The sequence below is a fragment of the Phacochoerus africanus genome, chromosome 10, assembly GCF_016906955.1.
Source record: "Phacochoerus africanus isolate WHEZ1 chromosome 10, ROS_Pafr_v1, whole genome shotgun sequence".
NCBI lineage: Eukaryota > Metazoa > Chordata > Mammalia > Artiodactyla > Suidae > Phacochoerus > Phacochoerus africanus.
Window position 1 is genome coordinate 74,819,823 of NC_062553.1, and position 14,951 is coordinate 74,834,773.

At 40.2% G+C, this 14,951-nt stretch overlaps 1 protein-coding gene across 1 annotated transcript in view; it reads left to right on the plus strand.

Annotated features, from left to right (window-relative positions):
- The window catches only part of DCHS2 (dachsous cadherin-related 2), a 275,809-nt gene that overhangs the window by 240,424 nt on the left and 20,434 nt on the right, over positions 1 to 14,951 (plus strand). Inside the window, 3 exon segments of the mRNA XM_047799487.1 lie at positions 7,609 to 7,674; positions 7,677 to 7,819; positions 8,855 to 9,006. Coding sequence (XP_047655443.1) covers positions 7,609 to 7,674; positions 7,677 to 7,819; positions 8,855 to 9,006 — 361 coding nt within the window.

Sequence of the window (14,951 nt, forward strand, 5' to 3'; positions counted from 1 at the left end):
GGAAAGTGAGGTTTTCCTGTCTGGGATATAATACATGTATCTTCTAGCTCCTGGGTAAGGATTCTCGAGGCTCTAGAGTATAGGCATGTACATCCTAGGATACCTACATCCATCTTTACAGATGGTGCCAGACTGTGGTATGAAGTGGTCCATCTGGCTTTACATTCCACCAGCCTCGAATAAGAGCTATCACAGCAGTTCATGGCCTATTTGCTATTGCCAGTCTGGTGAGTGTGAAATGGTAACACACTGTGGTGGTGACTCATGTTTCCCTTATTACTCATTTTTCATAGTTTATGAACCATTTCTGTTTTCTTCTATGTGAAATGCATATGGATATCTCCTGCCTATTTTTCTACTAGGTAGTTGTGTCTCCTTGAAATATAAGAACTCTTAATATGTTTTATTCCTATTCATCTTTTGGTTGTTGTTACAATGATTTTTTTTTTTTGTAATTTGTGATGTGTCTTTCTCTTAATGCCATGTTTGATTGCAGTATTTGAATGAATCTTTCATTCAACAATGTGTCTTTTTGTATGTTGTGTAAGAAATTCTTTCCTACCCTAAGATCATGAAGATATGCTTATGTTGTCTTTTTAATTTTTTTTTTTTTTGTCTTTTCGCCTTTTCTAGGACCACACCCTCAGCATATGGAGGTTCCCAGGCTAGGGGTCTAATTGGCTCAGTAGCCACCAGCCTATGCCAGAGCCACAGCAGCTCGGGATCCGAGCCACTCCGAGCCACGTCTGCAACCTACACCACAGCTCACGGCAACACTAGATCCTTAACCCACCGAGCAAGGCCAGGGATCAAACCCACAACCTCATGGTTCCTGGTCAGATTCGTTAACCATTGTGCCACAATGGGAACTCCCTTAAAATTTTTATAGTCTTCCTGTGTTTCACATTTCCATCTTTAGTGCATCTAGAATTGATTTTTGTGTTTTACAAGAGTTAGGGATAGCTTTTCTTTTTTCCCCCTCTCTTCCCTTCCTTCCCTTCTCTTTTCTTTCCTTTCCTTTCCAGCCAGGACAGCCAGTTATTCCAATGACAGTAACCTTCCCCTGTTGATCTGCAGTACTGCTATGGTCATATGTCACACTTCCATGACTACTGGGCTCGAGACTCTTCTCCATTCATCTCACCAACCCAACACTGTCCTAATGCTATTGTCTTTATGAGTTTTCATCCAGGGAAGAAGCACCCCTACAGTATTTACCCCCATCCTCATGTTCTTCCTCATGAGTATTTTAGCTGTGCTTTGGCCATTTGCTCTACATAAAGCATTGTGTTCATTTGTTAAGTTTTACACACACACACACACACACACACACTTTGGGGATTGTTTTCCCATGGAAAAGAGATTTATTCATGAATTTGGGGTGCTACACAGCTGTTCACACCTTCAAGCATGTAACACACATTATCATGGCATGCACCTTTGATTTCGGGTGAAACCTCACCCTAATTAACAACAGCAACAACAAAATTGTCATATAGCTCCAATCTAGAAATTAAGTAACTTACCATCAGGTCAAATTGCCCTCCTTTTATTTTTTTTATTTTTTATTTTTTAGCTGCACCTGAAGCATATGGAAGTTCCCTGGCCAGGGATTGAATCCAAGCCGAAGCTGTGACCTGCCCTATGGCCCCTGCCAGGCCAGATCCTAAACCCACTGCACCTCAGTGGGCACTCCAAAACATTCTCCTTTTAAATGTTAAATGTTAAATTTTTATGGGAATAGTATTTCTAAATATCAGTTTGGGGCAAATGTTTATCTTTACAGGATTTTATTCTAATCCAGGAATAATATAGAAAAATCATAGCATCTTTTTCCTGAATATTTTTAAGAAGATTTTTTTTCTATGGCATATGTTGTGCTATAGAAATATTAGTCTAAATATTTTATGCTTTTTCTGTTCCTATTGTGGCTCAGTGGAAACAAATCTGACGAGCATCCATGAGGATACAGGTTCGATCCCTGGCCTTGCTCAGTGGGTTGATCTGGTGTTGTCATGAGCTGTGGTGTAGGTCACAGATGAGGCTTGGATCTGATGATGCTGTGGCTGTGGTGTAGCCTGGCAGCTGCAGCTCTGATTTGACCCCTAGCCTAGGAACCTCCATATGCTGCAGGCATGGCCCTAAAAGCAAAAAATAAAATAAAATAAAATAAATCTCTTCATTTATTTCTTATTTTTGAGAAATAATTTTGCTGGGCTTAGAATGCTAGGTTGACAGTTGTTTTCTCTTATGTTTAAGATATTACCCTACTGTCTTCTGTCCAGTTGTTGCATTAAGAAGTCAGCTGTTGATCTAAATTCCATTTATTTGTATCTTTCTTTGGAACTCCACTTAGACAAATATTGGGCCATATCACTCTCTCCTACATCTCTTTTTTTCATATTTTTCATCTCTATGTGCTTCTTTTCTGCTTAATGAACTACATTTTCACTTTTAAAGGTTCTCTTGGGTTCTTTTTCAATTCTTTGTCTTTAAAAAAAAGTAATTTCTTGTTCCTTGCTCATATTTCCAATCTTCTTTTTTATATATTTAAATATATATATATAATTACATATTCTGTGTCCAATAATTTCTGCATCTTAAGTCTTTGAAGATTTATTCTGCTCTCTGTGGATTGACTGGCTGTCATTCATGGTGCCTTGCTTCTGTGATCTTTGTGCATGTTAACTATAAGTTACTCATTGTCCTTGAAACTTTTTATTTGAGGATTCTTCAATGCCTGGGTTGAATTTGAGCCCCTAAGAAAGGAATTTTACAGTTCTACAGATCACTTTAGACACTCATCAAGCAAAGACTAACCTTAATTTTTGATAACTTATGAAAAATTATATCTATAACAGTATGCCTACCATAAGTTTAGGCTTAAGCTGATGAATTCTCAGCAGAGACTTTTTTCTCCCTTCTAACCAACATCAAGGTCAAGAAAAGCAAGTTTCTGTGCATCCATTTTTAATTTGTTTTTGTTTTTTAAATCTGGACCACTTATTTGGAGCATCAGTAGCCCTTTAGGTTTACAGCTTTGTTCTAGTTTCCTGTTGAACCTGTTGCGGGTTCAAGCTTCTTCCCTTGTTTTCCACACCCTGTTAAGCTATCAGAAGTGAATCTCAAGGATGGATGTTATGTTAGAAGCCCTTGGAACAAAAGCAAGCTTTTAGTTTTTGCTCATCTCCCTGGATTACTGCTTTTATTTATTTTTTGTCCTCTGAGGATTCCTTACTAGTGTACCAACTCAATAATGCATTTCAACACAAACACACACACACACACACTTTAATTTAAGCATTTTAATTTTCAAGTACTTTAGTTGTTTTTATCATGAGGAGCATTCTAGTATACTATAGTGCTGTCAAGGAACATTTTTAACAATCTTTAATTATGATATTAAATTCCTCTTTCAGAGGGCCATGTTTGTCATATAATCATTAAACTTGTGTCTTAAGCATCTAATATCAGTATTGTCAATGTATGTATTTAAAAATACTACATCCATTTAGAATGGATGGGGAATGGGGTCCTTCTGTACAGCACAGGGAACAGTGTGCCATCTCTTGGTACAGAATACGATGGGCAATGATATGAGAAGAGTAAGGTATATAAATGTATGACTGGGTCACTTGCTGTACAGCAGAAATTGACACAACACTGTAAATCAACTGTACACACACACACACACACATATATATACACAACTAGGCAAGTTAAAATAGAAACCTGGTATGTATGATAAATCAGTAAAGTTGATCTCTAATGCTATGGTCAATTTATTTTATTCAGAATAAAAATGTGAGGAAATCATTTTATTTGGCTATTGGTTTAATAAGTTAGGGTTAGATGAGCCTCTGATGAGAACGGTGTTTCCTGTCCAGTTGCGCAGAGTTTGGCCTCTGGGCCATAGTCAGACCAGAGCTTTGCATGCAAACTTCGTGTCACTTGACCTGAAAAACATCTACTGCCCACTGTTGAAACCAGAAGGAATTCTGGAGTTTGATGAACATCGCGTATGTAAAGAACAGATGGTAGGAATTCATTCCTTTAGTTGGTAGAGTGACATAAAACAAAAAGATCAAACTTTCAGTGTTTCAGGGATCGTGCTTTAGAGGAGGGCGTTTTAAAAGCTTTTGGATAACGTAAATATTGATCACATTCTGCTTTGGGTGTATGCAGGGCATGTGCACAGTTCATAATTGCCTGAAGTAATCCCATTATACTGTCAAGCATTTAGTATTTGAAGAATCTTTTCATCTCTCTTTTTTTTTTCTTTCTTTTTTTTTTTAGGGCTGCACTCTAAATTTTTTTCTTTTTTTTTTTTTTAGGGCTATACTTTAACTATTCAGCATATGGAAGTTCCCAGGCTAGGGGTTGAACAGGAGCCATAGCTGCCAGTCTACACCACAGCCACAGCAAAGCAGGATTCAAGCCATGTCTGCAGCCTACACCATAGCTCACGGCAACAATAGATTCTTAACCCACTGAGTGAGGCCAGGGATTGAACCCTTGTCCTCATGGATACTAGTCAGTTTTGTGGATACTGAGCCACAACAGGAACTCCCTTTTCACCTCCTTTTGATGTGTATTTTGTAGCTTGGACAAAACTATATGTGTCCATATATCAGAAGGAACATATTACTGGTTTTCTTCTCAAGTTATTACATAACTAACATATAAATGAGCGAAAAGTTGGTATTTGTGAGCCTCTTACTCTAAGGACAGCATGGACCTCTGCCCATAAGGTTAGACAGGAGCCCAGTGCTCCTTTCATCTCACGGGTGACAGTAAATCCTCAGACTCTCTGAGAAAAATATACAAGCACCCTCCATGACAGAATGTGCCAGCCTCAAATCATCTCACACACTGGTTATTGTCCTTTCTACTTGCACAACTTTCACAGCATATGCCAATTATTATGCCAAAAATAAAAACCAAGCAAGGAAAGCATTAGAAGTGCAGATCCCTTCCAAGTGCAAAATTCCAATTATCAAAGCCTAAACACAAGCCTTTTATTAAAAAATCTACTTTGATCTGCATTGTAATTGGCACGCTTTCCACTAAGTGACACTGGCAACTTAATGTGGCGTTTTGATTTTATTTTTCCTTTCCTAATAGTAACAGAACATGATGAAGGGCCTGTTTGGTGGAGACAGAGCTCTAGATGAGAGCTGGGGACCCACTTCCAACTGGGGCTCCTCTGTCATTTGGGGGCATCAGCTCAGCCCTTGTCCCACAGAGATTTCTGAAAACCATTCTCTCTCATGACCAGCTCTTCAAAATGTACCTTAACGATTCTCTGGCTGCCAATGCTTAAATCTGCCCTCCCTTCTCTGTCAAGGGATTAGGCAACATCAGCCTGCGGTGTGTTGAAGCGATTTGGTTTCCTGAATTGATAACTAAATCTGATGACCATAATGAAAGTGAATTATGAAGTTTTAAATTTGGTAGTAGAGTGAGTTTTTCATATAGAATACAATTTTTTTTTCTTAAGAATGGAATTAGAAGCAATAGAATCTCCCCAAATACTCAATGCTAATGTTAGAATATTAGAAACTACAGCTTCTATTAGCCCCCAGGTTGGTACATGATAGCCTAAAGTTTCCTTGGCCTCCACTAGTTATTTAGGGAAACGGGTTCATCAGAACTGTGGCGTCCAGGCCATCTTTCCAGAAAATGTATAGGTTCTTTCATCAGAAGATCAAATTTCTAACAGTCCATAGCTATGAAGTTGTCTTCCTAAATTCAAGGCTTAGATGAGTTATTAAATCTATAGCTGAGGACAGATGGGGTAAGAGACATGGTGAGAATACAGGACTCTATCACGTTGATGCAGAAAAACATTCTTAACTTACACGGTATTTATCTCACAGAATCTCTGTGAAGCCATGCTTTCCATCCCCGTTTTCCAGAAGCTGAGACCTGAATAGTATTACTGTATACTATTACTATAGTAATAATACTATAAGAGTATTACTATTCAGGTTCTCTTGAGCGGAGTCTCAGTAGGAACGAGAATCTACTGTCCAGCACAGGAAAATCTACTCAGCTGTTTGTTGTCACCTATATGGGAAAATATATTTCTATGTATGACTGGTTCACTTTGCTGCACACCTGAAACTGATACCGCATTGTAAATCAGCTATACTCCAATGAAATTATATTTTTAAAAAGTTAAAATAAATAGACTTAGTAGTGGGGGAGCCACATAATTGCCCTAAGTGGCCAGAATTTCTGCTTGGTTTCCGGTTTCTCTAGTGCCCATTCTGCAAACTCGAGTCGATGGAATTTCTGACAGTAAGAACTAGGGAAATGATGGAAGTAGGATGTTAATAACAAGCAACTCAGTAAGAAATTTAATTGTAAAGGGGAGGAACTAAAGCTGAGTAGAAACTAGAGAAGGAAATTCTGTCGGGGGAGGACTATTCTTCCTCCTGCGGAGAACATGTACAGGGTGTAACCTCCAGTGGCCAGTTGTGCTCACTGATTCTGCTGCTTCCCTAAGGGCATAGCACATATTCTTGGGGTCTCCCTGCACTGGACCCTGAGCTAGGTTTGGGGGGAGATGGTGGTGTACGACGTGGTGTCCCCGTCCTTATCTTACGGATCTCCTAAACCAAGAGGGGTGAGCGAAGGCCACGCAGGTGCTTTGGGAGCATCTCTGGGAGGTGATGGTTGCAGGGCTGAGGGGTCTGGAAAGATCCCCAAGGAGGCACAGGAGTGCCCTGGGGACCATTCCAGGTGAATGGAGAAGCCCACATGAAAACTCTGACATGAGCGGTGGAGGAGCAGAACCTGTGTATGTGTCGCAGCTGGGGAGAAAGAGAGAGATGAGACCTCCCAGGTGGGAGAGACCTGAGCACGTGGCCCCATGGAGGCTGAAAACACTGAGCTTCCTCATAGGTGGAAGCCATTGAATGGTTTTACCCGGGACAGTCACAGTGTCTTGTTGTTGTTATTGAATTCAGAATGGGAACTGGATGAGCAGAGAAATCTGCTAAGAAATCAGCTAATGCAGGGGGAAAGCTGGGATGGTGGATTCTAGAGATGTTTGAAAGGCAGACTTTGCAGACTGGGAAATGGACTAAATATGGAGACAGAGGATGATTTAAGAGAGCACCCAGATTTCAGCTGTTTCGTGATGCTCTTCTGTCCTACATTTTTGAACCCTGTAAATACTTGCCTTTGTTTGCGCTGATCCCCGAAACGAGGGAAGGGGGGGCAGTGGGAGGCATTGAAGGACAGTGAGCATTCAAGTCAAAGGGGACTGGGGCTTCTTAAATGAAATCATTTTCTTCTTTTGCTGTTTGTTTTTTAAAGCCTCACCCTTGGCATATGGAGGTTCCCAGGCTAGGGATTGAATGGGAGCTTCAGCTTCCAGCTTGCACCACAGCCACAGCAACTAGGGATCCGAGCCGCATCTGCACCCTATACCACAGCTCATGGCAATGCCGGATCCTTGACCCACTGAGCTAGGGCAGGGATCAAACCTGCCTCCTCATGGATACTAGTTGGGTTCATTACTGCTGAGCCATGATGGGAATTCCTAAAATCATTTTCTTTTCTTTTCTTTTTTTTCATTCTCTTTGGAAATAAAAATAGGAGAACTCACTGTAAAAGAACCCAAGTTTCTTGATTTTGAAGTAAGAAATGAAGTGCAGCTCATCGTTTTGCTGAAAGTAGGGGACAGAGAGCCTACAGCAGAGTAGCTGTTTCCATCCGAGATGTGAATGATAACTCACCACGCTTTGCGCAAAGTGTCTACTCAGTGGCTGTGTCTGAGGGCCGGTTCTACAGTGACCACATCGTGCAGGTAACAGAGATTGTGTGTGTGTGTGTGTGTGTGTGTGTGTGTGTGTGTGTGTGATATAGATAGAGGGAAAGAGAGGAAGAGATAGAGAATTCTTATCAATCGATGTCCATCAATGGAGTTCCTGTCATAGTGCTGCGGAAACAAATCTGACTAGGAACCATGAGGTTACAGGTTCGATCCTTGGCCTCGATCAGATTAAGGGTCCAGTATTGCCATGAGCTGTGGTGTAGGCCAGCAGCTGTAGCTCCAATTAGATCCCTCTCCTGGGAACCTCCATATACCTCGAGTGCAGCTCCCCCCCAAAAAAGAGAAAAACACATGTATATACCTTAACCCTTTTTCCAGGCCATGACTGACATTCTCATTGTTTCCTTGGTGTAGACAATATTTGATGCAGTGGGTAGACCCCTAGGTTGAAGGAATTCTGGATTTCGCTTTCCTTCCTCTATTAGGTACATGCTCAGCCAGTGGCCACCAGCTTTCTCTAGAGACTGTGGAAAACCTGAGCAGAGAATCTAGAGGGACACAGAAAGCAGCTCGCCTTATCCGTGTGTATAATTTAGTGGGGGAAGTCAGAAGACTAAGTATACAATTTAAATACATATTAGTAATGAAAAAAAATGCATTTTACTAATGTAATACAAGTGAGTGTGCATTGAATGGAGAGAAGCAAATGCAAGCCTGCCATTCAGCATGCAGAGGTTTCTTCCTTTTCCTCTTGTTAGTGTGAATCCCTACACAGTACTGGAAATCTTCTATTCAAGCAAATTAGATGTTTTTGAAGTTTTTTCCCTCTTGCCTAAAACTTGGCTCAAAACATGTGCTACTCCTACTGATCTCTTTGGTGATTCTGCAGAAGAGACCTCTCACCCATTAGCTACTCTTAAGCTGCAGCCATTGCCTGATATTCTGTTGATCATTGTCTTTAAATAATGTTGGACCATGTGGTTCTTTCTTAATGCATTTCTCTGAAAAATAAGCTTAGCCCGCTCTGCAGATTCAGTCCTTATGTAATAGAAGACTGCTTCCTCACAGGTTTTTGCCGTAGATCTGGACAGTGGGTCGAACGGCCTTGTGGAGTATTCCATCCTCTCTGGCAACCAAGGACAGACCTTCCAGATGGACACGCTGAGCGGCGTGCTCACAGCAAATGCAGTTCTGGATCACGAGGGTACCAATGCCTACAGGTTTGTCCTGGATTCAGATCCTTTTGATCAGCTCTTATGCTCTGTTTCTGACTTCATGATTGCTTCTGGCATGATTTCCTATTATGTACATTTAGCTGTAAGCTGTGTTTTCTCTTTGCTCCAACTTAGGATCACCTTTGACATACTCAAAGGGTATTAGAAAGTCTTTGCTGGAGTTACCGTCGTGGCTCAGTGGTTAACAACTCCGACTAGGAACCGTGAGGTTGCGGGTTTGATCCCTGGCCTTGCTCAGTGGGTTAAGGATCCGGCATTGCCATAAGCTGTGGTGTAGGTCACAGAGGAGGCTCAGATCCCTTGTTGCTGTGGCTCTGGTGTAGGCCGGTGGCTACAGCTCCAATTGATCCCCTAGCCTGGGAACCTCTATATGCCACAGGAGCGGCCCAAGAAATGGAAAAAAGACAAAAAAAAAAAAAGAAAGAAAGAAAAAGAAAGTCTTTGCTATTTGGAAAAGGTGATTGGACTGGAAGAAGTTTAAGGTCCCCTCTAGTTCTAAGAGTTCCTACATTTGTGATGCTATTAAGTGTTAGATAAGAGACATTGAAACATTGTGAAATGCCTCCTAGGCTAGAGAGACACTGCAAATGTTGTCATTGTTTTGAAAAATAATGAAAACTGAATGACACTTCTCTTTTTTAATTCTTTACTCTTTTCTCCTGTATGAAATACAACCGTGGCAACCAGGCCCTTATTATAGGACTGTGTTCTAACAGAAATGATCTTATCAAATACATCCATTTAAGATGAAATGTATTTTGGTCCAGAGTTCAAGATATGCCAGTCTTACACAGAATCCTATAAAAGAAAGACTAAAGGTGTCAAAGGACTCCTGTGTATTTTTAAAAGTCAGTGCTACAGATGGTTAGCCATACAAACAGAGATCTTTATGGCGCCACAGTGTGTGAAAGAAAATGAAAAAGACTCTAAGGAACCTAAAATGTCTGTGGATGGGGATTGCTTCAAGAATGGTAACTCAGCCTTCAATGGAATACCACAAAACTGATTTTATTTTATTGATTTTATTTTTTAATGATTTTTTCCCCATTATAGTTGATTTATAATGTTCTGTCAATTTCTATTGTACAGCAGAATGACCCGGTCACACATATATACATACATTCTTTTTCTCACATTATCCTCCATCATGTTCCATCACAAGTGACTGGATATAGTTCCCTGTGCTCTACAACAGGATCTCATTGCTTATCCACTCCAAATGCAATGGTTTGCATCTTTTAACCCCACATTCCCAGTCCATCCCACTCCCTCCCCCTCCCCCTTGGCAACCACAAGTCTTTTCTCCAAATCCATGAGTTTCTTTTCTGTGGAAAGGTCCATTTGTGCCATATATTAGATTCCAAGTATAAATAATATCATATGGTATTTGTCTTTCTCTTTCTGACTTATTTCACTTAGTATGAGAGTCTCTAGTTCCATCCATGTTGTTGCAAATGGCATTATTTTGTTCTTTTTATGGCTGAGTAGTATTCCATTGTGTATATCTATATCTATATATCTATATATAGATATATATATATAGCACATCTTCTTAATCCATTTATTTGTCAGCGGACATTTAGGTTGTTTCCATGTCTTGGCTATTGTGAATAGTGCTTCAGTGAACATACGGGTGCATGTGTCTTTTTTCAAGGAAAGTTTTATCCAGACATATGCTCAAGAGTGGGATTGCTGGATCATATGGTCGTTCTGTATTTAATTTTCAGAGGTACCTCCATACTGTTTTCCATAGTGGTTATACCAATTTATATTCCCACCAACAGTGTAGGAGGGTTGCCTTTTCTCCATACCCTCTCCAGCATTTGTTATTTATTGACTTGTTAATGACGGCCATTCTGACCGTATGAATGGAATGGGTATGAGGTGGTACCTCATAGTAGTTTTCATTTGTGTTTCTCTAATAATCAGTGATGTTGAGCATTTTTTTCATGTGCTTGTTGACCATCTATATATCTTCTTTGGAGAAATGTCCATTCAGGTCTCTGGCCCGTTTTTCAAATGGTTTGTTGGTTTTTTGCTACAAAAAGACAACCTAGAGAATGGAAGAAAATAGTTTCAAATGATGCAACTGACAAGGGCTTAATCTCTAAAATATACACACAACTGATTTTTAAATCAGTTTTTATCAGCTGATTAAATGAGCTATGTCTATGCCAACAAGGACAGAGCCCTAGGCTGTATGACTAAGTGGAAGTGATGGGACACACTGCTTACCCTGCAGGTCTGTTTGAGTGAAAACAAACCCATATGCTTGGACCACTTTTGGAAGAAAATGTGAGAAACCATTAGGTTTGTTTGTATCTGGAGAAGCAGTCACATGGGCAGCCTGGGGTCAAAGAGAAGTTGGACTTTCTTTTTTAAAAATTTTATTGGAGTAGAGTTGACTTACAATGCTGTATTAGTTTCAGGTGTACAGCAGTGATTTCATTATGCATAGACACATATCCATTCTTTCTTCCCATGTAGATTATTACAGAACATTGAATAGATTTCCCTGTGCTATACAGTAGGTCCTGGTTAGTTATTATTTCATATATAGCAGTGGGTATATGATAATCCCATCCTAATTTATCCTCCTCCCCCCACAGTTTCCCTTTGATAACCATAGTAACAAACTCACAGATTTCAAGGCTTGATTTTCTTATCATGCATTTCAGTCTGCCTTGTATTTGTCTCTTCTTCTGAAAGGCAATATGGTGTTTCCTTTTTTCTTCATAGTTACTTCCAGGGAAATTAAATTAGGCATTTTTTTCACTACTGATGAGACAAGGGACATGCAGCGTCTTGCTCAGGGTCACAGAGCCATTTAAGCATCAAACGGGATCTCACAGCCAGGGTGTCTGATGCTGAATCACTCTGCCTCTCCTCTACAAGCTACAGAGCAGACCTTCTGTTGAAATAAAAAACAGGGATACAAAAGACCTGAGTGTCAATATTCTCCTTGGCTAGACCACTTACATGTTTTATGAGGAGAGTGCGGTGTGTTCTTGTGTTTGAGTAGCAAGGGCCAATTAGAATGAGATCTATTACTGGGAGGATTGAATTAATTTACCTCTGAAAAATTTCCTAACTCTAAACATTTGCTTAAGCAGTTCTTGGAGTTCCTGTTGTGGTGCAGCAGAAATGAATCTGACTAGTAACAATGAGGTTGCAAGTTCGATCCCTGGACTTGCTCAGTGGGTTAAGGATCTGGCATTGCCATAAGCTGTGGTGTAGGTTGCAGACGTGGCTCGGATCCTGTGTTGCTGTGGCACAGGCCAGCAACTGCAGCTCCGATTCAACCCCTAGCCTGGGAACCTCCATGTGTCACGGGTGTGGCCCTAAAAAGCCAAAAAAATAAAAAGTATTTAGTTATTTTGTTAAATATATTTGAAAATATTACTTTGAAAGTATTCTAAAAATTTAGTGTGACTTTATCCTGTACTAATAGGATCTTTTCGGTAACATTTTGGTGTAATCAGTTGTTATTATACCTATTATAATAGGTATATTTAGATATATTAAAATCAATCATAGAAATATGTTAAAAGTTATTCCTGCTCTGTTGTTTCTGTAGTCATTTTAAGCATAAATATTTTTTTCTCTCCATAGATAATAGCAGGTAAATCTCAGCCTAGTTGCAACTGGAGTGATTACACATTCAGAGATTATTGAAGTTCTTCTAGGTTCCAGGAACTAAGCATTTCCTGATTGTAATAACTTTCTGTTACAGTGTTCTCACTCAATGGAGACTAATTAGCAATTAAATCTAACTCCTTTCAGCTTTTTCCTATTTGCGTCATAGTCCTAGTTTCACTGTTCCCAACATTTAAATTGGTCCCAATATTTAAAAGTGCCCCCCTCCAATTCCCCAAGAATTCAACTCAAGTCTAGGAGAAGCAGGCATTTTTGAGAAGTTGAAATATACATATACACACACCCACACCCACACACACACACCCTCCAGTGTCAAGGGGCCAGGGGCCATTTTGAAGCTCCTGCCTCTCTAGGGTTCCCCCTCTCCCCACATCCTTGTGGCTTCTCTGTGTTTTTAGTGCCTTCCCTAATATTTAAGGCAGTGAGGAAAACAGGAATTTCCCCCACCTTTATATTTTTATATTTTCCCCATCTTTTATAGTTTTGGAGACATTCTTCTGTTATCTTTTAAAACTCAGTTTTGCTATTGAGAAGTCTGATGCCATTCTAATTATATGTTTGGTATATGATTTTTTTTTCTTCATTCTCTGCGGAAATTCTCAGGTTATTTTCTTTATCTCCAACGTTGGGAAATTTGGGGATTATGTACTCTGGTGTAGGTCTTTCCTTGTGCTGAGTACTTGGTGTGCTCTGTTAATAAGGATAAAGGTTCCTATTTTTGTATTATTTCACTGATAATTACCTCTCTTTTGCTTATTGTTTTGTTTTGTTTGTTTACTTTGTCCTCTTTCTTTTTCCTGGATCCTGTTCAGTCAAGTTTTAGACTCCCAGGATTGATTCTTTTCATTGGTATTTTACTCCCTACTTTCATTTCTTGTGGCCTCTGGGTTTATTTTTATTGTTCTGTATTTTTCTGGGAGTTTTTTTCTTTTTGATTTTTAGGGTCGCACCTACGGCATATGGAAGTTCCCAGGCTAAGGGGTCGAATTGGAGCTGCAGCAATGCAGAATCTGAGCCATGTCTGCAACCTACACCACAGCTCATGGCAATGCTGGATCCTTAACCCATTGAGCAAGGCTAGGGATCGAACCTGTGTCCTCATGGATAGCAGTTGGGTTTGTTACCACTGAGCCACAGTGGGAACGCCTAATTAGAATTGTTTTGGAGTTCCTGTCATGGCTCAGTGGCTAACAAATTCCGCTAGGAACCATGAGGTTTCGGATCTGGCGTTGTCATGAGCTATGGTGTAGGTTGCAAACGTGGCTCGGATCCCATGCTGTTTGGCTCTGGTGAAGGCTGGTGACTACAGCTCCAGTTAGACCCCTAGCCTGGGAACCCTTCTCTAGGGTGTGGCCCTAGAGAAGACAAAAAAAAAAAAAAAGAATCATTTTTACATGTCTTTTGCTCTTTCAAGAACTCTGTTTCCTCTGGGTTAATTTCTTCCCTTGTCTATTCTACACTCTTTGTCATGTTGGAGGCTTTCTGTAGGTGCCTAATGATCTTTGGTCCTAAGTGAGGCAAGAGCAAAGTCATAGTCTCTTGATGTCTCTGGGTGGAATTCACTGACCAGCACACCCATTTCCTCTTTAGTCTTACGAACATGTAGTTTATATATTTTTTTAATAATTTTTTTTTAATTTTCCCACTGTACAGCAAGGGGGTCAGGTTATTCTTACATGTATACATTACAATTACATTTTTCCCCCACCCTTTCTTCTGTTTGCAACATGAGTATCTAGACAAAGTTCTCAATGCTATTCAGCTGGATCTCCTTGTAAATCTATTCTAAGTTGTGTCTGATAAGCCCAAGCTCCCGATCCCTCCCACTCCCTCCCCCTCCCATCAGGCAGCCACAAGTCTCTTCTCCAAGCCCATGATTTTCTTTTCTGTGGAGATGTTCATTTGTGCTGGATATTAGATTCCAGTTATAAGTGATCTCATATGGTATTTGTCTTTATCTTTCTGGCTCATTTCACTCAGTATGAGATTCTCTAGTTCCATCCATGTTGCTGCAAATGGCATTATGTCATTCTTTTTTATGGCTGAGTAGTAGTCCATTGTGTATATATACCACATCTTCCCAGTCCAATCCTCTGTTGATGGACATTTGGGTTGTTTCCATGTCCTGCCTATTGTGAATAGTGCTACAGTGAACATGCGGGTGCATGTGTCTCTTTTAAGTAGAGTTTTGTCCGGATAGATGCCCAAGAGTGGGATTGTGGGATCATATGGAAGTTCTATGTATAGATTTCTAAGCTATCTCCAAACTGTTC